The sequence below is a fragment of the Protomyctophum parallelum genome (assembly GCF_964188405.1).
Source record: "Protomyctophum parallelum genome assembly, chromosome: 15".
Classification (NCBI taxonomy): Eukaryota; Metazoa; Chordata; class Actinopteri; order Myctophiformes; family Myctophidae; genus Protomyctophum; species Protomyctophum parallelum.
Window position 1 is genome coordinate 24,810,123 of NC_139710.1, and position 27,500 is coordinate 24,837,622.

The 27,500-nt window shown below is 42.8% G+C and overlaps 1 protein-coding gene across 2 annotated transcripts in view; it reads left to right on the forward strand.

Annotated features, from left to right (window-relative positions):
- Positions 1 to 27,500, forward strand: part of LOC310872588 (uncharacterized protein) — a 68,205-nt gene that overhangs the window by 23,680 nt on the left and 17,025 nt on the right. For both annotated transcript variants that reach the window (XM_083784588.1, XM_083784589.1), the window contains exons 2-4: positions 4,096 to 4,151; positions 4,296 to 4,417; positions 6,919 to 6,993. In XM_083784588.1, coding sequence (XP_083640714.1) covers positions 4,096 to 4,151; positions 4,296 to 4,417; positions 6,919 to 6,993 — 253 coding nt within the window. The remainder of the gene's footprint in view (positions 1 to 4,095; positions 4,152 to 4,295; positions 4,418 to 6,918; positions 6,994 to 27,500) is intronic.

Sequence of the window (27,500 nt, forward strand, 5' to 3'; positions counted from 1 at the left end):
GTGCCACGGCACAGAAAGAAAAGCCCTGGGCAGATATTGGTCTGGCACTCCTCAGTTTGAATTAAAATGTCTGCGTCACCCCAGAGTTGCGGGTTACCAATCAGAGCCCACTATTCAAAGGGGCTTTTTGCTGTGACGTTGGTGGAATGTGTTTGTAACTGACCGCCCCTTGGAAATACATCTTCCACACCGACGCTTACAGACTAATAGCTACGCAGTGATGTTAATCTGGCCATACCAGGCTATACTGCGTCACAGTGAGACAGGTTTGATTCCCAGACCTGGGCGTCAAACATATTGCAAACCCCGCGTACCTCTGTAGGCTGGTCATCAGCTGGGTGAAGCTGAAAACTGGATTTCCCCTCTGCGTGATCAAATAAATGAAAACAATAAGTTGTGTGTAGTTGTGTCTTGTGTTGTTGTGTTGTGTTGTGGGTGGGTTGTGTTGTGTAAATAAACAGCAACTAGTGGTCTGACGTCCAGAGCTGTTCATTGTGGCTGCATTTGTGTGTGTGTGTGTGTGTGTGTGTGTGTGTGTGTGTGTGTGTGTGTGTGTGTGTGTGTGTGTGTGTGTGTGTGTGTGTGTGTGTGTGCGTGTGCGTGCGTGCGTGCGTGTGCGTGCTCGTGCGTGCTTGTGTGCACGAACAGGATTACAGACTGAAGCTAAACAATCATTAAAACAAGGCTTGAATACCAGGGGGATTTCTCACAATAAACCCCTCTCTGCACTGGGAGTGGTCAGACTCAGAGACTGTGTGTCATGATCCGTGACCTGTTCTGTCACCCTGATGTGTTTCCCTATGTTCCTTGTTTTGGGTTTTACTTTTGTGTACTTTTACCTTTTATTTTGTAGTTCTAGTGTCTCTTGGTTTCCTGTGTTGCCCATGTTTACCTGCCTTGTCTAACCCTGTGATTAGTGTAGTGTTCCCCACCTGTGTCCTGTTATTCTCCCAGCCAATCCCTGTGTTGATTTGTCTGGTGTATTTCACCTGTGTCTAGTTAGTCCATGTCTATTTATGTACCCTTGTGTTTTCAGTTCTCCGTTGTTTGGTGCTTTTGTTGCCTGTGAGCATTTTTGTAGCCTTGATGCCTTGCTTGTTTGATCCCCTAGTTTTCCCAGTATAGTTTTCCCCTTGCCTTCCTTGTGTTCCTCGTGTACCTAGATTTGTTCCGACTGCCTCTAGTGTTTTTTGACTTGCTGTACCTGGACTCCTGTTTGGTCGCAATAAAAACACTGAACTTGACTTTCCCTGCCTCTGCCTCACATTCTGCGTTTGGGTCCTATCCTCAACTTGACTCACACCGTGACACTGTGAGGGTCTCTGAGGACATTATAAATGACCCCCCCTCACCTCTGCTGGGGCAGTGGTTCAGGCCATGAGCCCCCAAAATAATCATATTTGAACTTGAACCCACACCCTGACAAGTACTTGGAATAGTGGAGTGGAAGCCATTACATACACAGTTTGACTCGGTTCAGCTTTTTTTTAAATGTTCCTTATTATTTGATCATTTGGCCATAGTTATTTATAGTATGGTTTACTTTTCATGCAGTAATGGTCTCTTTTGGTACTTAAAAGTCCTTAACCTATTTAGACCTGAGGTCGATTCTAAAAAGGCTTTACGTTTTCTGAACCACCCCAAAAGGGCTTCTCGTCTTGATTGGTTCCCCTCCTAAATGGGTTAAATTGTCACTTTACTGACATCTGGGGACTCCCTGGGGGGTCCCGATACACAGGTTGAGAACCACTCTCTTACTTTAAAGCAACACACACACACACACACACACACACACACACACACACACACACACACACACACACACACACACACACACACACACACACACACACACACACACACACACACACACACACACGGTGGACACACTCACTCAGGGCTGTCACGACTACAACATTTAAATTGACGACACATTGTCACACAAATGAGTATGATTAATGATTTAATTGTGTAGTTTATGTAGTTAATGTTTGCTTTTTTGGCTTCGTGAACAAAAGTCGCACAGCAACTTAAATATGCAAAGAAATTACTGACATATTTTATACTTTCAAATTTTTTTATACTAACACATTTCAAAATAGCAGATATATACAAGCTTTATAGTAAGTGTGTAGTTCTTCTATTTCTGTTCTTACAAATGGAAATCCTTCTCCCTCATGAGAGTTACTTATCTCTGCTCCTTGTTCTGATTGGTCGATATTTGTCCCTAACATGGACACACTGGAAAGGAATGCGAGGGCTCGGTCATGGCTGCTTGAATTGTAATTATTGTTTATCGTGAGTGATACAAAACACGCTCACAATATTCACATCGCGTTGATTATATTGTATTGTGAAATTGTCGTCTGTCATACACTAGGATGAATTAGCTTTTGTTGAGCTGCAAATTTAAATTCTGTCACGGTTCGCTCCTCTGCCCTTTTTTTTTTTTTTTTTTTTTTAAGATATTTTTTTGCGGCTTACGCCTTTATTGATTTTTTAAGGGATAGAAAGTAGGCTGACAGGAAACGGGAGAGAGATGGGGGGATGACATGCGGTAAAGGCCGTGTCGGGTCCGGGAGTCGAACCCGCGGCACACCGCGACTGGATCACCAGTCCGGTGCCCAGACCGTTACGCTACGGCCTGGGCCTGCTCCTCTGCCCTTTGACTTTATCTGTTTTTTGGGACTTATTACTTGTATTTGTGTTCTGTACCTTATTTTGTAGTTTTGTTCCTAGTGTTTCCTGTCTGCCTTGTTTGCTGTCTCCTGCCTTGTCTCACCTCCCTGTATTAGTGTAACCCTAGCCAGTAGCCACCTGTGTTCTGTTGTCTGTTAGCCTATCCCAGTGTTGATTGTGTGTTTCAGTTCACCTTTGTGTAGTTAGTCTTGTCTATATATATTCCCCAGTGTTTTCAGCTCCTTGTCAGTTCGTCATCGTATATGTTGTGGTCAGTTGTTCCATGTATATTGTTCCTTGTGATTTTTCCATGTGGGTTTTTGAGAAATAAACCTCTTGAACATTCACTTATCTGCCTTGCCTGGTCGTTCTGCATTTGAGTCCTACCTCCATGACCACACCGTGACAAATTCAGTACCACTTAAACCCTCTATACACTAAATCCAGAACAGACCTGTAAAGTGCCCAATTGATGCGCTCTCCTTTCACTCTACACAAATCGATTTGCCGATAATAGCAGACATAACAGTAATAGTTACATGTCATTTTCATATTGTTCCATCCCCTACTGCTAAGACCTGCAGGTCCTAACAGATGCAGCAGGGTTGGCAGACGCTGTTGCATCTGTTTCAACAACACTGGACTGGACTTCGGGAGAAAACGTTGCCTCTGATCACTCTGTTTGTCATTCATTAGCCTCAATGGTGACGTTACATCTTCCTTTCTATCTGGTTTCACTCCTATATGTGCCTCGTTGTTTGCAGATCACAGCACAGGACTTAAGAAAATAAATAAATAGTTACAGCATTATGATAAGAAGAACATGTGTACTAACATTACAATACTAATGACATTTACAACCGGCCATCATAGATCAATAAACAAAAGACAATAAATAGATATAAATAGATAAATACAGCACTATACTAACTTGCCCATCAGCCACTTTTTCAACATATTTTAAAAAAATGTTCAAAGACTGGGCAAATTTAATTTCCCTTGGGATTTTGTTCCAATCCTCCACCCCTGTATATTTAAATGAGCTTCTACCTACCCTATGTCTCAGGTTTGGTGGTTTAAGATCAGCTACGTATGTCAGACTATTGGTACGTCGGACTAACGTATGCATGCCCTAATGCCCCCCAGTAGCAAATCTGTTTCTATCCTTGAAGTGGCCTGGTGGCTGCACCTTCCACTCTAGCGTAGAGGAAACTTTTGTACCCCTGAGGGGTTTGTGTACAGTATTTGTCCAGGATTTGATGTCTGCACTTTCCTACAGCAGCGTGTAAATAGGCTATTTGAGTCCCTGTACGTGTACCCTCTTATGTGGACATAATTATTAATTATTGTGCGTGCGTGTTTCTCTCTCTCTCTCTCTCTCTCTCTCTCTCTCTCTCTCTCTCTCTCTCTCTCCAGGGCTCTGTTCACATACGATGGAGTCAGCAACAAGTTGAAACTGGCAGACTCCGGAGGTGAGTTCCCCCCCCTCGCGTTTATTTCGTAAAGACATTTAATTAACAAAGCATTATTATTAGTATTATAATAGACATTTAATGTCTGATCTCATATGTTCGTGATTAGTTATTAATTGACCTTTTTGACCCTTGCCCCCTCAGCGGGGGGTCTGGTGGAGCTGGTGGGGAAGTTCCATGTGTCCAAACCTCAGTACGGCCTGTGCAGAGTGGGGCCCCCAGGGGCCCCTGACGCAGGGGGGCCCCGGGTGGTCCTCATCAGCTGGGTGAGATACGTTCACGCATACACGCACCCGCACGCACGCGCACACACACACACACACACACACACACACACACACACACACACACACACACACACACACACACACACACACACTCACACTCGGAGTATCCATGTACTGTGGCAGCTCACAGATCATGGGTTGACAGAGTAATGTGTTCATAAGAGGCTTCAAATGCCTTCGTTACGTTAAGTGGCTTATTCACATTCTGTGTTTGTTTGTACATACAGTAAGATTACATATATTACATATCTAGGATTATATGGTATAGATTCTATAGGGTTGTTTTGTTTTGACATTGGATTACTTGACATCTGGGCTCACTGGAGAGTGAAGTTAACCCATTAAGACCTGGGACCGATTCTACAAATGTCTTCTAAATCCTTAACAGTTTCCTGAAAATCCATACGGTATACTGCCTCGTTTGCCTTTATCTCCATCGTTGTTAAAAGGTGTAGTTCCAGACTCTATGTAGCATTCAGGAGGTGTAGTTCCAGACTCTATGTAGCATTCAGGAGGTTTAGTTCCAGACTCTATATAGCATTCAGGAGGTGTAGTTCCAGACTCTATGTAGCATTCAGGAGGTTTAGTTCCAGACTCTATGTAGCATTCAGGAGGTTTAGTTCCAGACTCTATGTAGGATTCAGGAGGTTTAGTTCCAGACTCTATGTAGCATTCAGGAGGTTTAGTTCCAGACTCTATATAGCATTCAGGAGGTTTAGTTCCAGACTCTATATAGCATTCAGGAGGTTTAGTCCCAGACTCTATATAGCATTCAGGAGGTTTAGTTCCAGACTCTATATAGCATTCAGGAGGTTTAGTTCCAGACTCTATGTAGGATTCAGGAGGTTTAGTTCCAGACTATGTAGCATTCAGGAGGTTTAGTTCCAGACTCTATGTAGCATTCAGGAGGTGTAATTCCAGACTCTATATAGCATTCAGGAGGTGTAGTTCCAGACTCTATATAGCATTCAGGAGGTGTAGTTCCAGACTCTATATAGCATTCAGGAGGTGTAGTTCCAGACTCTGTAGCTTTCAGGAGCTGTAGTTCCAGACTATATTTGGATATTGTGGAATAGTTGTCTTGCTAATCTCTCAAGAACAGATAAATCTGTCGGTAGGGGCATTCAGAACATGTGGACATTGGGGATTAGTGGAATGAAAACGTAAGCGCCCCACGGGAAGAGGAGGGCCAAGGGCAGACTAAACTGGTCAACATCCTGTTAAACACATTCTATTTGGCGGCGCCTCTGGAGGCAAATTCAAAAGGAAACAAACAGCATTGGGGCTACACCAGACTAAGTATTTTACAACAAGGGATTAACTGACATGAATGAACAGGAACTAATCTTCACTAGCAACTCTGTTATGGATAATAGTATAAGTCCAGTGGAACTGGTTTTAAGTGTGGCTACTCAACAGCCCCCTCGAGCTGCGGTGTCCCTCAGGGTTCTATATCCTTGGCCCCGATATGACCTCGATATGCTATCAGTTATGCAAGACTGTAAGTGCTGACATTTTTACCATTGAGACACAATTCATGTCAGACCCTGTGTCTATAGGCGAGACATGACCTTTGACATCATCTAAACCAGGGGTTCTCAACGTTTTTGGCTGGGGACTGCTTTGGCCATGTCTCGCGACCCCCCCCCCCCCCCCCCCCCCATTTTGTTATTAAACCCCTCTGGCGTCTCACATTTTTATAATGCAAATGTTGGTCATGGGTGGTATAGGGCGACTACGGTAAGATAGCATGAGAAATAGCCTAGTGGATATTCCGCATGCTATCTTAACAGGCTTAGAGAGAGGACTAACTATTAGGGCATTTGAACACTGATGCCTGCCAGTCACAATGTGGGACAGGGTCTCGATTTGTCCGGGAAGTGAGGGACTGTCCCATCCAAAGTGGGACATCTCTGTTTTTATAATAAAACAGAGATCCTAGTCATTGGTCCTGAGAGCATCTCTGAATGAATTAGGCTGCCCACCGGACGTTGCACCGTTGCTGCAAATGTGACAGAGGTTTCTAACCTGGGTGTCTTCCTTGTCAACCACATGAACTATAAATGAGTAGGGCTGTGACGATTATTACATTTTACTTAATGATTAATTGTCGCTCAAATAATTGCAATTATTAAAGGAGCATTCAGTGATCTGGATGATTTGGAAAACCCCCCGGTCTGCCCCGGTACATCTTGTTACCGGGGGTAACAGGGGTTAACTGGGGACAGGGAGGAACTCCATATATGGTCAGCACGCTCTATAGTAGGGAGGTGAAATCACTGAATATACCTTTAAAGATTGATGTGTGTTTCTGTTGTTGAACATTATTGGAAATCTTATGAATACAAAAAAATTGGCGTTGTAAACAAAAGGACAAGTAATGTAATTTTATGTTTAAAAAAGTTAATTACATTTTAATTTGTATCATGTCGTTGCATGTGTGTGTGTGTGTGTGTGTGTGTGTGTGTGTGTGTGTGTAGGTGGGTCCCAACGTGGACGAGTTGCGCAAGACAGAGTGTTCCAGCCACGTCCCTGCTGTGAGGGGCTTCTTCAGGGTATTTCTCACACACACACACACACACACACACACACACACGCACGCACGCACACACACACACACACACACACACACACACACACACACACACACACACACACACACACACGCGCTGTGAGGGGTTCATCAGGGCACGTGGGTCAAAGACCACTTGAAAGGTCTAACATCAACATTTACCCAGAGAAACAAACAGAACCTGTCTGTCTGTCTGTCTGTCTCCGTCCGTCCGTCCGTCCGTCCGACCGACCTGGCGTACAGGCTTTAGTTCCGACACTATTAGTGGTCCGACCGTAATTAGACCGACAACCTACCTCAAACCCTAACCATAACCGCAAGCACATGTTCGAGTGCTAGTCCGACCGTTGTTCCTGCATGTCGGACTATCGGTCCCCCCCCCCCCCCCCCCCCCACGCGTGGAAGGAACATGTTATTCCAACCAGTTCCTTTACCCTCCGTCGTCTCATCCATTTCATGTTGGAGGACGACGTTCTGGGATTGCTGATATGTGTGTGATATGTTAGGACAGCTGTGTGTTTGATTGTTTGATTGAATACTGTATTAGTCAGAAATGGAAACAGTGAGTCTGTTACACCAGTTACGATACGTTATTTATTTTGTTTATGAACAGCTGACAGCCTGACAAGTTTCCAGGTGCTGAAAAATTGCTGATCTGCACTGCAACATCACAGCGCGTCGCGTGAGCTTGCAGATCGGCTATTTTCAGCACGTGGCAAGTAAAATGTGGCCCAGTAAAATCAGGCTTTACTGTGTTGGACGAGGCGACTCACAGCTAAACGCCAAATGAACTAATTGCAGTGTGCGTGTGGTGTGTGGTATGTTGTGTCTATAAGCACACACGCACACACACACACACACACACACACACACACACACACACACACACACACACACACACACACACACACACACACACACTACTATCTATAATTACTCACAAGAGTTTACCTTCTATTGTTCGGTCTGTTTCCTCTCCTCACTGCGCTTCCTGCTGTTCTGTTTGTACACGAGTCGGCATCACATGTTAGCCAGAAAACCTTCTAAATGGACCAGGAGAGGATGGTACAGGTCTAGAACAGAGTTCCTCAAACTTTTGAAAATAGGTATATATACCAACCCCCCGAGCGGCTGGGAAACTGTGAAGCCGCCCTGCCCTACTGGCCAAAGCTGGAACTGCAGGCGGGCAAAATGCATGCACAAGCAAAGGAGCGCACAGCTGCTGGGTTTTAACACAGAGCGCGTGTTCATGAATGGATTCAGGCGCGTTCATAGAGTTAATACTTCCGCATTGTGGGCACCAACCTGCTCATCGGGAGCAATTACAGGTTCAGAGTCTAAGTTCAACACTAACTCTGGGGGAGCCCCGGATCGAACTGGGAACCTCACGGTTCCCATCCAGCTGCTCTAACGGCCACTCTACCCCTGAGCCAATGCAATGAATAGCTGGGGGCGGGGTAGTCCACCTCTAGTTTATATATAACTCTATTATGCATTATATATCTTCCTTCTTGCAGGCCTCTTCCGACTTCCTTCACAGGTGTTACCGATACTAATGAAGGCTCTGTTCCATTCTGGTCAAACAGAGTCAGGGTGCTGCTATTGTGCATGTTGGCTCACTGGAAACACTGGAAACACTCTGCTACACCAATGGGTCTCAGGGTGTCCTTCAGTGGGTTCCAAATCGCCCAGTACGGGTGTGTACATATGGAACCAAATGGACCCGCACGCGTACATTTGGTTCCTTATGTACACTAGTATCATCAGTAACACCTGTGAAGGAAGTAAGGAATGGGCCCTGGAAGTAGGAAGAGTTATTTCCAAAATGGCTGCTGCGATTATTGTATATACTCTGTTTCAAGGACCTCCACTTTTACTGCAATCTATACTAATAATATAAAATCCACATTTTTAGAGTGTACAAATGGTCCATTTGGTTCAATTTGTACACCCAGAATTACAGTCCCGTATCTCCTCAAGGACCCCTGAGGATCCCCCAGACCTCAGTTTGAGAACCAGTGAGTTTTAAGCCTGGTGAATCATGACATCTGATTCTGTTCATTCATGAACAGTTTAGGAAAACACAAAAGTATTGATATTTTAGAAGATTTGCGATTTTAGCGATTTTTAGCGAAAAAATAAAATACACAGTAATTCGTACGTTGGAATACTTAAGTAGGCCTATATGCAAAAGCAAGTACTTTTGAACATTTCTCTTTTATTTGAAATGTTACGATTTGTTTCACTTAAGTGAAACAATCAAAGTAGTTCTCTCCGTGTGTGTGTGTGTGTGTGTGTGTGTGTGTGTGTGTGTGTGTGTGTGTGTGTGTGTGTGTGTGTGTGTGTGTGTGTGTGTGTGTGTGTGTGTGTGTGCGTGCATGCGTGCGTGCGTGCGTGCGGAGGGGGGGTCCGAGGGGCGGAGCCACAGGTTTCCTGTGTTTCCATGTAAGGCATCGTCACCCAGGCAGCTGGACAAGTATTTGTGGAATGTTTGTTGTTTTTTTGTCTCCTTCTTTTTACAGTAAAACTCTGGAAACCCCCCAACTACACACACACACACACACACACACACAAAATACGTGTGTGCGTCCCTGCATTTATCAGAGAGAGACAAAGAGAGAGAGAGAGAGAGAGAGAGAGAGAGAGAGAGAGAGAGAGAGAGTTTCTCAGCGTGGAATTCTCAGATAAATATATAGTTAAAATAAATTGAGTGTAGATAAATCTAGTTTAACTGCATTGGAACCAATGATTTTTTTTTTCCTGAGGAATCTGCATCTTCAACAACTGGCATGCACACGCAAACACACACACACACACACACGCACGCACGCACCGCACGCACACACGCACACACGCACGCACACACGCACACACCACACACACACGCATGCATGCACGCACGTGCATGCACGCGCACACACAGTATGTAAATGAACCGTAGAGAATCTCATCCTTCTGTGAAGTGTGGGAGAACTGTGATCCTTGACCTTTAGCAAACACATATTTAAGGCAGGCAGAACCCACATGCTAACGCCAGCGGATGATAACGCTCAGTCCCTCTGCCTCCCAAAGAACCTCGCTAAACTCGTTAAGACTAGACGATACAACAAGCGGTTCGCAAACAATTTCATGACAAAGACCTCCAGATTGATTGGTAGATTGAATACTTTACGTTTGAAAACGTATGACAATCAAGGTCCTGACTCCTGGATTCCCATTGTGTGCGCCATTGTACTGAATTAATCATCAATATGTTACATATAAACGACACTAAAAGCAATAATAGATATGTCACAGTACGAGCGGAGTCAGATTGAAGATGGTGTACTCATTTCTCGCCACGAGGCGGAGCAAGCGGGATGTCCCCTGTGGTGCAAACCAAATGCTCTGCTCACAGCTGACAACAACAAACCAAATTAAACCAAATTAGCAGCTTAGGACCACAGCCTCGATAGCGATATTGACGTCAGATTTCGGTGCTACAGGAACCTGCTATAGGAATGATTCAAGCGAGCCGCGGGGGGCATATCTTTGGTCCGACGTACTAACAGTCCGACACGCATTAGTCCGACACCCTAACCCACACCTTTTTGACTTGAGAGCTACTTTTAAAATGACCAGCCCAACATGATCTACCCACCCTGAATAAATAAAAAATAAAAAAATAAAAACTGAGGGAGGTTTGGAATAGCAGCGCTAAGATAAACACACTTAGAAAGTGAAATAGTGGGGGGGAAAAGCCTTGCCCCCATTCTGTATGAAAGTGGTAGGTTTTCAGGTTCTTCTGGAAAACAAAGCATTTCCCTACATTTAGAAGCCGTGAATGGAGGCCCTTCTTGTCAATCAATCAAGTCACCTTAAGTGGCAGATGCCAAAAAGAGGGGTTAAACTTTTGTTTTTATATTTTAATTGTAATTATTTTGGGGCATGTCATGTGGTCTACCTGCACAACCTTTGTGATCTACTGGTAGATCACAATCTACCTTTTGGGCACCTCTGCCCTAACCCTAATCTTACCCCAACCGACATCCTACCTAACCCTAACCTTAGGGGTGCATACTTAGTTTAGACTAGTCACTAGTTAGACATGGGTTAAGTCGCACACAGAAGCCACAGGGAGTTCCACACATGTGTCTTAACTGGCTACACATGTCAGAACCACGGGTTACTCTTAACCGTCGGACTGTTGGTACCGTGGTACGTCGCACTAACGTCTGTCCCCCGGAGCGTGTCCACTGGCAGGTGGCAGCACAAAATGCAGTTCCCCCCCGTGTTTGTGCCAAATCTAAGGGGAACAAGGTCAGGTGATCTCCCTCTGGTGTTATATGCCCATGGGCATAACTCTCTTACACTGGAGAAGTAGTTTGACAGGTAACTGCACTAACTGGGCCAGATTTATACCCAAATCGCTAGCCCCTCCAGGTTTAATGTTTTTTTTTTTTTGACAATGAAGAGAAATTAATGTTTGTGTTTTGTCCCTAACACAAACATTAAATCCCATTAACAATATAGAGAATTTTATGTTTGTTTTGACACCGCTTGTTTTACATCGTCATTAAATCACCTAATCATATAGCAACATGAGCAACCTCCTCGATGTTGTAATATGTTGTAAGAGCGCCCCTCACTTCACACGTGTGTGATTTTTGTTTAGTTGGCACAACATAAACCACTGGTATATATTTCAGGAGCTAGAGATCACAGCAAACATCCACCCTAAACCTTCTTCTAACACACTGGGAGGAAAACAGCATCTGCAAGTTTGATGGGATGCATTTTTACCCGTCAGTGCTGTGACCACTTTTACATTGCATCTATTGAGCGATCGGTTTCTTTTGTGACGCTGTCTGGAAATGCGTCTATTTCACTCCCAAACACGACTTTCCCGACCTGATTGATAAAGACCTCTTTCCCTGCCGAACACGACATTCCCAAGTTATGTTTTATTTGTAGCCGATTTTGATAACTTTTAAGACACGCACGCAAGGTTTTCCGCTGAGACTGTGTCATACGTCACACGTTTGGATCACGTGACCGGAAAAATATAACTGGCTCTTGCTTCTCAGGGCTTCTGGGTAATGGAGTCACAGTGCAATCCTCCGGGTCGCTCTGTTCTCGCTTCTTGTTTTGGATGGCGGTGGTGGATTATGTCTCGACATTATGAGAAACGATCGCGCTATTTTAAGGCGGACGATCGTGAAGTGGAGCTACGTTCACAACCGGGGGATTCTTCAAAGGTTAGTGAAAAACTGCGGCAGGGAAACGATGTTTATGATCGAAAACCTTGACGATAAATGTAGCCTGTGAGGTGTGTGCTCTGTGTTTGACTGGTGGAGTCTTATTCACGCTGACGGTAAACGGTCTGTGTTCGACTACTAGAGTCTGAACATTCCCATGCAGTGAGCTCATGTTCACACATCTGGGATCCATTAGTACTGCCTTACTGGCCTACATCTGCTCATGTCGTCACCATATAGTTGTTTATAAACTAGCGGGTGGACCGCTCCGCCCGCTGCTATTTATGTTTACTTGAAGTTGCTCACTGGCGTTTGAAGCACCCGGAAGAACAATCTACTTCCTTGTTCTGGATTTGGGCACCAACATTTGGTGAACTCCAGGAACGCGCCTGAATCGATTCATGAACGAGCGCTCTGTGTGATCTTCAGCGGTCGACAACCTTCTGGAAGTGAAGTGTCATGTTTTCATTTTCTTCTGTGTCATAATGAACATTAACAGTTCTATTGCTAAAGCTGGGTTGAAAGCGGCGAGGTTAAAGCACAGGCGTGAACGGCACTTGCGCATACATCACGGTCTGTGAGTTGGCCAGCCGAATTTGCGTTGTGCTCAATGCGCACAAAGAAGGTAGGTTGCCTACCAATGTAGCCTGGCGCAGCCACACTTCACCCGCCCCTATATTACTATCGCAATGCGAGGCTACTACCAATGATCCAACTGTGACACTTCACAACAAGGCAACAATGGTGCACGGTACTCTGAAGCAGGCATGGACTTGTCTTGTTTGCCTGCCTGCCTGCCTGCCTGCCTGCCTGCCTGCCTGCCTATGTGTCTACCCCCCCACGCATGTGGGTGCAGCTGCTGGCTTTGATCTGCTCGACCACAACTTGTTTATTTACCAGGCTGTCACTCATAGCAAACTGCACACTGCACTACACCGGTGGTTCTCAAACGTCTTCATGCCAAGGACCCCTAAATTAATGTGAATTTGGTAGAAAAGATTTTGTGCTAAGGACCCCATAGAACTTTATTTTTTTTATTTTGATTGTGCGTGCGTGCGTGCGTGCGTGCATGTGTCATACCAGTGCTAATTTTGACAGCTAGTCATAGTCTTGAATAAAATTCCATTTATTCTTAGTCATATTTTTGTCATCTGGGATGTTTTTGTTTTAGTTTATTCAAATTGATTTAGTCTATTATCATCACCTTCGATGAGGCCTTTAGGAGGGCCATTTGAGCCGCAAGCAGAGCCTGCAGTACCACCGTTGCCCAAGCAGAGCCTGCAGTACCACCGTTGCCCAGGTGGAGCCTGCAGAACCATTGCGGCTCAAGAAACCACCACTCCTGAATGAAGTGTCTGGTGCTGGGAGTCTGGTGCGACGCCTGGTGGTACTCCTGGTGAGAGCAGGAGTGGACCTGGTGAGACGTAGGAGGGGCCTGGACAGGAGTCAACCCACAGAGCCTAGTCCCTCCACATGCCAGAATTGTGCCTCCCAGTCCCAGCAGAGTAGTTCTGGAGTTGTTCCAACGGATTGTGTGGCCCTGGTCTTTCCTTAGTGGGTCTGATCGAGGGTAGCTACTGGGACGTAAGTCGGTACTTTATCACCCCGGCTGGGTCACCCGAGCGAGGGGTATTATGATTGCGAGACCCGAAACCCCGATGACATATACTGTGGATACACTGAGGATATGTCCCAGTTGCATTGTCATTATGCCAATTAGCCTGTCGCTAAGTCCCACCCAAGCCCGTTCTTGGCCAATACCACGTTAGCAACTGTTACTAGGTTAGGATCCTGGTCAAGCATGCAATGCTGGTCAAAATGGTTTTGCAGTGTCAATACATATATTTGCTGTACAGCATGTGTGGACCTCAGAAATAGGGTTTGTTTTCTTACCTGTTATGAGCAAACTAGTCCATTCCATGAATTATTTCGCTCTGTTGTGCAGTTTAGTAGTATCTATAAAAATATAGGCTCTCATTGACTTCCATTGTAACGGGGAACAGCTCTCAAAATCAGTCAGTTAGCACATAAGTGAACACAACAAAAGCTGATTCTGACAGTTTATGACATCAGGAAAACCATGCCGTTTTATTTTCGTCTTTTGATAGATTTATAAAGTAACTATATTGGTTAGAGATATACAGTAAAGCGTTCTGGTGTTCCTCGATCGTTTGTAAACAAGTCGCTGTTTGAGATGCACCCAGCTGCAGTCCCAGACATTTCTCCTAAAGCGTCTCCCTCAAACACGTCCAGAATTGTGTATGGTGTTTGCGATAAGTGGACGAGATCAGAATCAGATACATTATTTTGTTTACATCCAACGGTCTGGATGGTAAGTCTGGGACAGAGGCTATACATCAGGAGTGTGTGTACAGATTTGGACCAATCAGATCGTTTTGTAGGCAAACTTGTCAGGGTTGCCAAGTCTGCTTATTTCCCGCTACTTTTGGCTTAAGGCTAATAATTAGTACTGTAATACATTACCAAAACATGAATTATCATAGACATAGGCCTACATAGTATTTATAATGATAAATGCATACAATATTTTTATTAGGATTATATACAATATGGTCATATTATTGTGTTTGTTTTGGCTTGTTTTTCTTGATTTGGCTTTAAGAGTTGGCTTGTTTTTGGAGGTGGGTTGGCTTATATCTCTCACACAATGTGGCAACACCAAAGTCAAAACAAAAACGTGTTTTTAATTTTTTATTAAAAATAAAACCGCATGAGTTTTCCTGTCATAAACGGTCATAATCAGCTTAGTGTTCTAAAAGAGTGAGTTTGAGAGTTGTTTCCCCGTTACAATGGAAGTCAATGAGAGCCTATTTTTATTTCTAATATGTAGGCTACTATTAAACTGCACAACGGAGCGAAATAATTCATGGAATGGACTAGTTTGCTCATAAGGTAAGAAAACAAACCCACACATGCTGTACAGCAAATATATTTATTGACACTGCAAAACCATTTTGACCAGCATTGAAAGCTTGACCAGGATCCTACCCTAGTAACCGTTTCTAACGTGGTATTGGCCAAGAACGGGCTTGGGTGGGACTTAGCGACAGGCTAATTGATTCCTCCCCACACAATTCTGCGTTGATGGGCTGCACTCAGACACCAATTGTGTCTGTCTGGTGTCTTGTCCGTGTTTGATGGCAAACACGGACAAGACACCAGACAGACACAAGACAGGTGTCGGATATGTGTGAATCCAGCCTCACTGTGTTGTACAGTATCCTAGTACTGACTCACCTGCCAGTGAGGAGCCCCCACCGGGAGGACGTAGTCGTAGAGCATTCGTCCTACTCCTCCTGCCCAACGCTACCCGCTGACGGGTGCCACCCCAGCCCACAGGAGTATACGAACAATGACCACTAGTTCTATTTAGTTTTTTATTTAGTTTTAGTCAGTGAAAAAATAGGTAGTCGACAGATTGTTCTCCTACAGTCCCACAGTGTGAGGTCAGTGAATAGTGAGTTAGTCACACTCATCGAAGCTGTTTATTTCATGCTGTCTACCAGTGCGTGCGTGCGTGCGTCTGTCTACCAGTGACTGAGCTCCAAACAACGTGTGAGTTATTCTTCACTCTGTTCCCATGAGTCTCCACCACTGGTCATCTGGATCCCATAGAGGCCAGCATGTCCTGCTCTTGGTTAACTCTTTGGCACCCAAAAACAGACGATCTACTACAGTCTCACTCAACATTGTGTGATTGCGAATCGTGTCCATCTCTTTTCCACCAACAGAACTTTGGTTGTATACAACTGGTTCCGTTCTAGACTCTTGGAACCATTTAATTTATTTTTGTTCCAGTTCAGAACCAACTTTTAGGGTTCACTTCATTTTCAGTACACTGAACTGGTTCAATATTAGGCGTCAAACAAGAACGGAACCAGTTCAACGCTGGTGGAAAAGTGCCGCTGGTGTAACAGAAGGTTTCTGCAGCTGCATCCCGTGCTCCGTGCTAATTGCTCCCGGTGTGCAGGTTGGTTGCCTTGCATGGTTTCCTCTGCCACATGTGTATGAATGTGTGTGAATGGGTGAATGTAAAGCACCATGGATAAAGGCGCTATATGGTTATGAATACACCATTTATAAAAGAGAAGGTTAAAGCCTCAACATGTGATTCCTTCAACTGTTTAGCTGTATGTATACCTGTAGAACACCAAGAACAAAGGTTTAGAATGATAATAGCTAAACTTAAAGGAGAATTCGCGATTCAGCACAGTCAGAGCTGAGGAGCGCACGGCATGGTGTTTTTTTATTATAATCTTTTTTCACCTCTACCACTGGTTAATGGATACCGCTATATTATAATTTAGCATATTATGCTAAATTGCTAATTGCTTAGGAAACAGAGCACTAGTGTGTGGGTCATTTCAGATTGGGTCTGACTAAATGTTTAGACCTTGCCTTTGCGTTAATCCCTGTATTCCTACAGTAGTAACTGCAACACCTCTGAGGTCGTTTGCAAGGTCAAAGGTCAGAGAGATGGCATGTGTTGAAGGGAGGAGGCGCGCTGGAGATGAAAAGCAAACACACCCCGTTAATAACACTCTTCCAGTCGGCCTGTCTCAGCATGTAGAGCATCTGCACCCACGCCTGTTTTTAGAAGGGGCAGCTTTGCTGCTTCAACGTGGGGCTGTCAACAATACACATTTAAGCCGGCGATGAATTGCCACACCAATTTGCGATTAGCGATTTAATTGTTGTTGTTTTTTGTTGGTATTTCTGTTTGCCTTTTAGGTTTCGTAATCACAAAGTGCACATGCAGGGCAGATATGGCAAGTGTAACGTTTTCAATAAAACAAAAGTTCAATTTGATATAATTATTTTCTAAATATAATGTTCTATTGAAAGTGGACAGGGGTTATCTATTCCAGAAATATCTGCCAGGAGCTCTGAATTGATCCCTCTGAACTTCAAAGGCAGATCCCCCCCTCTTCCCGATTGATTGATTGATTGATTGATTGATTGATTGATTGATTGATTGATTGATTGATTGATTGGTTTGTTTGTTTGTTTGTTTGTTTGTTCATTTGTGCATTCATTCGGAACACAGATTGTGTGCCGGTATGTTATATGTTATGAATATGTGTGTTGTGTATTAACCTTCCGTGAGCCTTAGTAAAAGTTTCATCCTGGCTATTAGCATAGCGTTGCTAAAGCAAAGGGTTCATCCTGACAATGATTGATGTAAATTAAACATGGATGGAGCGTATTGTTTGTTTTGATGATGATCACTACCGGCAACCATGTGTCATTATGTCTGTCTGTGATCTGTTCTTTAGTTCTCTCTTTCCTTCCTTCCTTCCTTGTCTGTCTCTCTGTCTCTGTCTCTGTCTCTGTCTCTGTCTCTGTCTCTGTCTCTGTCTCTGTCTCTGTCTCTCTGCATGTAGCAGCTGGTAGAAGTCAGGTTGGGTTTGTTTCTGCCATGACGTAACGAACGCTGCACGCACACACATGCGCGCGCACACACACACATGCACACATACACAGAAGCTTTATTGTTGCTAAAGGCTTAAAGTTCATGTGCGTTCTCTCCGCTGACAGATGTGGAAAAGTTAGCACCATGTCCATCAACAGTGCACGCCTCACACCCTGGGCGATGGTTCTCAAACTGTGGGTCGGGACCCCCAGGGGGGGGGGTCCACTCCACATAGTCACTAAAGGTGACTTGATGAGGGTTGCGACCTGCATGTTGCTGATGTGCATGCTGCTCACACACGTTTACATATACTATTGCAAATATATCTGATTATGAATGCTAGACATTTATTATATTATGCCACAAGCGCTAAAACTGTATACATGGACTAGTAGTTAAATATCATAAGTTGATCTATATCTGTTGTCCTTCCTATACTGCTCATGGCAATGTTACAACTGGTGATTAAAATGATTTGGCAGTAAATAATTCACAAGCGAATGAGATTGAAAGAAAGATGAACATTAGCTGCTGTTGCCGCACTCTCTTCGCTGCGTTCAGAGTATGCGTTTTTATGCCGTTCAGACTGCCATTGGCCTGGGGCGCCCGCTGGCCAAGTGGTCCAGGCGCATGCCACATATACTGTAGGCTCTGGCCTGACAGCGCGTTGCGTGTTCGAGTCCCGTTCATGACGACCTTTGCTGCGTGTCTCTCCCCTTCTCTCCCTCCCTCTTTCATGTCATTCTTCACTTGATACTATTAGTGGAGGATATTAAGCACATGATCGTTCACTTGATGGTACAAGCACCAAATTTGGCACACAAGTGCTTCAGAACCTACTATCTCAGAAAAGTACGTTGTCCACTTGAAAAAAACAATTTTTCAAGATGGCCGCCAAATGAAAAGGGCCTTTTGTGGCGGTTCTGGACAACCGTGGGTCCGACCGACTCGAGACCGGGCACTGCACTCCCTGTGGGTGTGTGGAACGTGTGTGTCGAATTTGAAGTCGGTGGGGCGAACGGTTCTCGGGTTATGTGGATTACAGATGTACAGACACACACACAGACTTGAATATACAGTATGTCAATGGGCAATGCCCATTGGGGTTTTTTTTTAGATGATGGGTAGCCTCGGTACCAGGCTTTCATTTTTCTTGGTGAAAAAATTGAAAGCCTGGAGGAACGCATTGGCCGCTCTGGTCTAAAAGTGGGAGTCAACCCTTCCGGGTGGGCGTCGCTCCAAATGATGTGACGTAGCGCTGCACTAGGGGGGAGAGGAGGGGCCGGGGGTGACGGACAGATCGATGAGATCCAATCAGGGCGTGCGCAAATCTGAGCCGCGACCCGCCCCTCTAGACCAGAAACCTAACACGTTAGCTCAGGCTAGATGATGGGTAAGAACAGAGAGATGTGATGTCAGGTGGTGTGGGCTAAGAAGTGGTCAGGGCTATATGAGATGTACAGTAAGTGCAAAGAGAGATGGTGAGGGAGGGAGAAATGTATTTTGACCAGACAGTAGACAGTAGTGTAACAGGTTAAGGTGAGTATAGAGATGGAAATGTTCTAGCAAGAGAAGCCAATGTATTGAGAATATGGGACATAGTATGGGTCAGGAAATATTTGTGACAGAAGGCTACCAGTGAGAGGGAAGATGTATATGATGGTAGTGAGACCAGCCATGTACGGTTGGAAACGGTGGCACTGATGAAAAGGAGGCACAGCTGGAGGTGGCAGAATTAAGGATGGTTCTCATTAGGAGTGAAAAGGAAGGACATTATCAGAAATGACTGAATTAGAGGATCAGCCCAGGTTAGAAGGTTTGGGGATAAAGCAAGAGAGGTGAGGTTGAGATGGTTTAGACATGTGAAAAGGAGGGATGAGGGTACATTGGGAGAAGGATGCTGAAGATGTAGCTGCCAGGTAAGAGGATGGCCAAAGACGAGGTTTAAGGATGCTGTGAGAGTCTGAGAGATGACATGAAGGTGGCAGGTCACAGAGGAAGATGCAGAAAACTAAACCAAATGGGGTCCATGTGTGGTCCAGCCCTATGGAATGTAAAATTCAAGCATGTGCTAATGAAAAGTATTTAAAATATATAGTTTTGATGCTCATCCTAGATCCTACTACTATAGGGGATGCAAAGCAATATGTCCGTTTATCCGTCCGACTTCTCCTACCAAATCACTCCGTTAGCACACATCTCTCTATGCACAAAAAATGATGCATGCCACAGAAATCCATCTGCACTACATTGCATCCATGTCATATTTACTGTACAAATATTGCTTTTGTATGACATACTGTTATTGCACAACATTTCACTGTGACACAAATTACATTACAATTTCCACATTAACCGACCCCTCCCCTTTTCCCTGCACGTACACACACACACACACACACACACACACACACACACACACACACACACACACACACACACACACACACACTGTACTGTACAGTACACTATAGTATGTTACAGTACAGTATGGTAAAGTACAGTAACGTGCGGTACGGCATGGTACAGTATGATACCATAAAGTATGGTACAGTACAGTATGATGCCGTACAGTACAGTACGGTACGGTACAGTACAGTAAAGTACAGCACGGTACAGTATGGTACCATGCAGTAGGGTACGGTACAGTACAGTACAGTACAGTACAGTACAGTACAGTACAGTACAGTACAGTACAGTACAGTACAGTACAGTACAGTACAGTATGATACCATACAGTAAGGTACAGTACGGTACAGTATGGTACCATGCAGTATGGTACAGTACGGTACAGTATGGTACAGTACAGTACAGTACAGTACAGTACAGTACAGTATAATACCATACAGTAAGGTACGGTACAGTATGGTACAGTACGGTACAGTATGGTACCATGCGGTACAGTACAGTACAGTACGGTACGGTACTGTACTGTACTGTACTGTACTGTACTGTACTGTACTGTACTGTACAGTATGGTACAGTATTATGCCCTACAGTGCCGTACAGTATTATACAGTAGTATGGTACAGTACATCACAAAGGTATAGCCAAATATATGCTGAAATGCAAAACCAGTCTAATTTTGGTGGCCATCTTGAAATATCACCGCCATATTGGATTTTTGGATGGCTCGGTTTAAAAAGTTAAAGAGTTGACCAAAGGAATGTTCACGGCAAATGTCACGCTTGTATCACCAAGCGAACAACCGTTCCAATGATCTGCTAATTGCACAAATTCTGTGTGTGTGTACGTCTGTAATCCACGTAACTCGAGAACCGTTCGCCCCACCGACTTCACACCCACAGGGAGTGCAGTGCCCGGTCTCGAGTCGGTCGGACCCACGGTTGTCCAGAACCGCCACAAAAGGCCTTTTTCATTTGGCGGCCATCTTGAAAAATGGTGTCCATTTTGTTTTTTCAAGTGGACAACGTACTTTTCTGAGAGAGTAGGTTCCGAAGCACTTGTGTGCCAATTTTGGTGCTTGTACCATCAAGTGAACGATTCTCATGAAATATGGACTTAATATCCTCCACTATATCAATAAAGGCTGAAAAAGCCAAATAAAACAAATATTAAAAAAAAAGAAAAGAAGAAAAAGGACTCCCATTGGCTTAGAAGGCAGCCAATCGTGACTAGGTCGCTAGTAAGGTCGCTATGAGTCAACCAATCATTACTAGGTCGTGTTTAGAGTCGTCTTCACGGTCGTCAGTAGTGGTGCGTGCAAATGTAGACCAGGCTGCTTCGCACCTGGCGAAAAGGATGATATATAAACTTCAAAAAGTGATATCTGTCAGATGAAAATTGTTGTAGTTTGTCGTAGTCTAGAATGTCCCACACTGCAAATCTGTGTGTGTGTGGTGACTTTTGCCATACACTATATGTGTGAGAATAATACACACACAAATGCATCCACACACGCGCGAGCACGCATGCACGCACACACGCACGCACGCACGCACGCACGCACGCACGCACGCACGCACGCACGCACGCACGCACGCACGCACACACACACACACACACACACACACACACACACACACACACACACATATACACACACACACACACACACACACACACACACACACACACACACACACACACAAAGGAACATTATGTTCTGTTCTGTGGTCATTTGTCATTTCTGAATCCAAACTCACTTCTCTCCCTGCGAGCAAACTGCTGAATATTTCCACTCTTGCTCTCTGTCTCTCTCTGTTTCTCTCCCCGCACGCACGCACGCACGCACCATACATTTTTCCCATCTCTCCTGTTCTGTCTTCATCACGCCAACCCTGCATTCCAGAGAGCTGTATTCACAGTGACTGTATGCCAGTGGTGTACAGTAATATTAGTATGTTTACTTAAGTACAATTTTGAGGTATTTGTAGTTTTGTACTTTCCAACACTTCTACTCCACTACATCTCTGAGGAAAGTAGTGTACTTTTACTTTGAAAACCTTACTAGTTACCTTTTAGTTTTTACATTTAGATTTGTATTACAAAACATACATTTACCACTTACGGTCTATATATATTTCGGCTATTTGAAAACAGCTTGTAGATATTTATACATTTAAAAAAGTTGAAATGGGACATTCTACATAATGAGTTACGTTTTGATACCAATACTTTTGGAATTGTACTCAAGTAAACTTTGAATTCTGGACTTTTACATGTAACAAAGTACTGGTATTTCTATATTGAAGTAATAATACTTTTACTTATAGTAAAAAGTGGGATACAGGTACTTTTTCCACCACTGCCCACAGACAATATCCATTCAGAATTATTCCGACCAGAGATTCCAACATAACTGTTTACATGAACGCTAAATAACAGCAATCCTTGTTTACCTGTCTCAAAGCAGTGAATTGGAAAATTTGGCACCAGTGTTTATTTTGACAGCAAATTTAGATGTAGTTTTAAAGTCGTAGTCTTTGGAATACAATTCCATTTAGTTTTTTTATCATATTTTAGTCATGTTTTAGTTTTAGTCTATAGTTTTAGTTGACATAAACTGAAGTTTATGTTGGCAGGCCTTGGTGGTGTCGTAATGCCTGATATACTTAGCTGTGTGACGAAAATAGCCAATCCACAAGCTCACAATGCGGCTGCGAAGCGTTGTGAGCTTGTTGATCTATATCTATTTTTCGGAGCGTGACACCCACATAGTATTTTAGTTCTGCAAAGTTGTCAACAAATAAATATAATTTAGTCATAGTTTTAGTCATCATAACCTCATTTTTATTTTCTTCTTATTTGGTTTTCGTCAGTGAAAGACGGTAGTGCACAACAGCGAACAATTTCCTGTCATAGTTGTGGTCAAGCAGAGAGACGATGGGAATGAGTGTTCTCATGCTGTTATTTTCCCGTTGATCTGAACTGCGGTTTGATTCTCCCTCCGTTCTGATGTCAAATCTAACTGTTGCACAACTGCTGGCCTCCACACACCCCCTGAGAAAACCACAGTGTGTGTGTGTGTGTGTGTGTGTGTGTGTGTGTGTGTGTGTGTGTGTGTGTGTGTGTGTGCGCGCGCATGCGTGCGTGCGTGCGCGCGCGCGCGTGCGTGCGTGCGTGCGTGCGTGCGTGCGTGCGTGCGTGCGTGCGTGTGTGTGTGTGTGTGCACAAGCACATACTTTCATCATCACATCCATTCATATGTTCATTATATTCACATGTTTATCTGTCAGAATCTTAGAATCTAGCACACAATTCAATTCAAAGAAGCTTTATTGGCATTGCATTTAGGTTTAGGTTTAGGTTTATTTATTTAGCATGTGGTACAAAAAATAGACAATAACATATCAAAGAAACAAAAATACAATGCAAGGAAAGGAAGAAGCCAGAAGGCTTATATGGAATCCTTTCCTGAAGGAAGAGGTCATTGGTTTAAAAGATTAAAAGTTCATAAAGAACAGTACATAAATTGGCAAAGGGGGGCAGCTGTGCAGTAAAGAAATAAAAACACAGACAGAGTTATAAGAAATAAACAATACAACAACAAACACACAAAAGAAAATATAACGCATCAAAGTAAAACATGTAATCTACAGAGAGGAAAAAATAAGAAATTTCTTTAGATGTTTTTTGAATATTGGCAAGGATAATGAGGATTTAAGTGAATCATCTAGGGAGTTCCATAGATGAGGGCCTCTAAATTTGATGAAAGATTGATGTTTGGATGTGCGACAATAGGGTAATTCAAAATGATCTCTTTGCCTTGTGGGGTAGGAGTGAATGTCAGAAGTAACACGGAAGAAATTGTGAAAAGAAGACGGAATGTCTTGTATGCATTTTTTGAATTTAAACATAAATAAACAGGTCTGAAAAACGTTTACTTTGTCAATGGGTAATAGTGAATATTTAATAAAGAGCGGGGCAGACGGCTCATACCGATTTGAAAGTGAAATCATTCTCAGAAACCTTTTTTGAATGATCAGTAATTTAGTGAGATGTGATGAGTATGTAGCAGCCCAGACAATATTACAGTAATTAATATGAGGGAAAATTAAGCTATAATAGAGTGTTAAATGACATGAAGGAAGAACAAAAGGGCAGATTTTTCTCAATATACCAAGCATCTTCATAGACTTCATACATACAGCATCAATATGTTGTTTCCAATTTAAAAGTTCGTCTATAATGACACCCAAGAATTTAGTATGGCGAACCTGGCAAATTTCAGAGCCATTGATTAAAATTCTAGGTTTTTCTTTGGGAAATGTTTTGTTTATATTACTAAAAATCATGAAGTTGCATTTTTTTATATTGAGGGTAAGCTTATTCAATTGAATCCATTTGAAGACATCCAACAATTCATCATTAACATGTTTAACGAGAGTGTTTAAATCCCTGTGTGAGGCAATGAGATTAGTATCATCTGCAAATAAAATAGGAAGAAACTTATTGCAGTTCATGGTTAAATCATTAATATAAATCAAAAATAATAAAGGACCAAGTATGGAGCCCTGTGGCACTCCAACTGATATTTTCAACTTTGCAGATATACAACTATTGATACATACGTATTGTTCTCTGTCTTCTAGATAATTAGAAAACCACTTGAGAGCAACATCCTGTAGGCCATATCTATTAAGTTTAGAAACAAGAATTTTATGATTAACAGTATCGAAAGCTTTGGTTAAATCCAAGAAAACCCCAAGAGCAAATTTCTCGTCTTCTAGAGCAGAAGAGATATTGTTGGCAAGCTGTAACAGAGCTTGTTCAGTTGAGTATTTCTTGCGAAATCCATATTGGTGGCAATAGAGGATGTTGTTCTGAAGTAAGTGAGCTGAGATTCTGGAGTAAATAAGTTTTTCCAAAATCTTTGAAAAACAGGGAAGAATTGATATAGGACGATAATTGCTAAAATTGTTTGAGTCTCCTGATTTGTGTAGCGGCACAACTTTTGCTATTTTGAGTTCATGCGGAACGACACCAGATAGTAAAGATAAACCAAAAATATGAGTTAAAGGTTGAATAATAAAATCAATTATTTCTTTAATGAAACTACTTCTGAACCCATCATGCCCTTCAGCAGAATCTTTTAAGTTTAAGACAATGCTTCTCACTTCAGCAATACTAGGGGGATGAAAACTGCAGAGTGGAGAAAACTGACCCTTAATCAAACTAGCTGGTATTTCATCAGAAACATTTATGTTCGCTGCCAGCGAGAGGCCAATATTGACAAAGAAATCATTTAAACCGTTTGCTATCTCTCTCTGATTGAGAGGAGAGCCTTCATTTCCTAGTACCTCAACTGGAACAATTAATTTTAGTTTTTTTCGTTGTAACAGTTGATTAATGACACTCCACGTGGACTTAATGTCATTAGATGCATGGATGAATTTATCTGAGAAATATTTCTTTTTTGCATTCCTTAAAGATTGAGTGAAAGAATTTTTGGATTTCTTATAAGTGTCCACATTAAGAGGCGTGGGACTTAGGATAGATTTTTTATATAGTTTCTTTTTTAGAAGAGAATGTTTTCTTAATTCTGTGGTGAACCAAGGGTTTGCTTTATGAGCTTTTTTCTTTTTTATAGAAGTTATCATTGGGAAGCATTTTTCAAAGACAGGATTAAAAAGCATTAAGAACAGCTGGTAAGCTTTCTTCACATCTTGCAGCCCTAAAACACCATCCCATGAAACACACTTTATAGAAGATATGAAGAATTCTACATTCCTTTTGGAATGTTTACGATAACTAATTTCCTCTTGTACCAAGTTATTACTAAGTGCATTATCATTTATATGAATTATTTGGAAAACTGGGAGATGATCTGAAATATCATTTAACAAGAGGCCAGAAGTAATTTCAAGGTTCAAAAAGTTTAATAAAATATTATCAATAAGTGTGGCTGAAGTAGTAGTTATTCTGGAGGGTCTGAGAATTGAAGGATAAAAATAGGTAGAATAAAGAACATTAAGAAAATCTACAGTAGCTGACTGTTTACTGTTGAGAAGGTTTACATTGAAGTCACCTAATAATACACACCTTTTCCGCTCCTTAGAAATCATTTCAAGCGTGTGATAAAGGGCATCATTAAAAATGGCAAGATCTGACTCAGGTGGTCTGTAAATGCACCCAATTATAATGCTTTCCCCATTAAAGGGTAAGCAAGATGGAATTTCTACAAACACAGCTTCCACTAAGGTCTTATCAAAATATTGGTTTAGCTCCTTTTTTTCCTTGAAATTAAACTGATCTGAAACATAGAGGGAAACACCACCACCTGGTGTGGTGTTTCTACAGGAATGAATAGCATTATAATTTTCCAAAGGATAGAGACAAGTAATATTATCGTGAAGCCATGTTTCTGAAAAGGCCATTACTGAAAATGAGAAGTTTAGGATAGATAGGTAATCTGTTAATTGATCATAATGTTGAGGTATACTACGAATATTTAGGTGCAAAAAAGAGAATGTATTTGGTGCTTTTACTTGAGCAGATTTACTAAACTGATCTTCAGTGTAATATTCACAAGATAATTTTACATTTTTCAGGTCAACATGATTTGAATCAGGATTAAAGAACTCATCATAAATGCTATCCTTATCAATACATAACTCAAAAGGATTAAATGCTGGTAGACTAGATATGGGTTGTAAAGGCACATAAGTATGATCAGTCATGATAAAAGAAAAAGAAAAATCAAATTAGAGAGACTGCTAAAATTAAAAAAAAACAACAAGCAATAGAAAGGATCTAAGCTTCGCGAGGGGGATGAACAATCAACTTATCAAACTTCAAGTAGGCAATGTTTCCTTTCAGACGTTCAGCCTTCATTTGTGGCAACAGATCCTTTCGTTTTTGCCTGACGCTTTCAGAGTAGTCTTCGTTGATATAAAAGTTTGTGTCCTTCAGTTTCTTAGCACGTTTGAAGATTTCTTCCTTGTCCTTGAATCTGAGGAGCTTTGCCACTATTGATCTTGGGCGTCCTGTAGGATCATATTTGCCGACGCGATGTGCTCTCTCAATTTCAATGAGTTTAGGCTCAATTTCAAGGTGGTTGGAAAACAGATGTTTAACCTTGGTCTCAGCTTCAGACCAAGATTCTGATTTCACATCAGGAATGCCGTCAATTATCACATTGCTTCGCCTAGATTGGTTTTCCAGGTAATCTAGCTTTGCTGACACATCATTTGTGGAGGTAAGAGAGGCCGACAGCCTTTCAGATATGGTTTTCCCAACCTCCATGCATTTTGCATTACTGATTTTTAGGCCATCAAGCTCAGCCTGAGAAAACTGAAGGCTAGCTTTTAAATCATCAACATTCCTAGACATGTTTACCACTTCCCTCACCAGGTT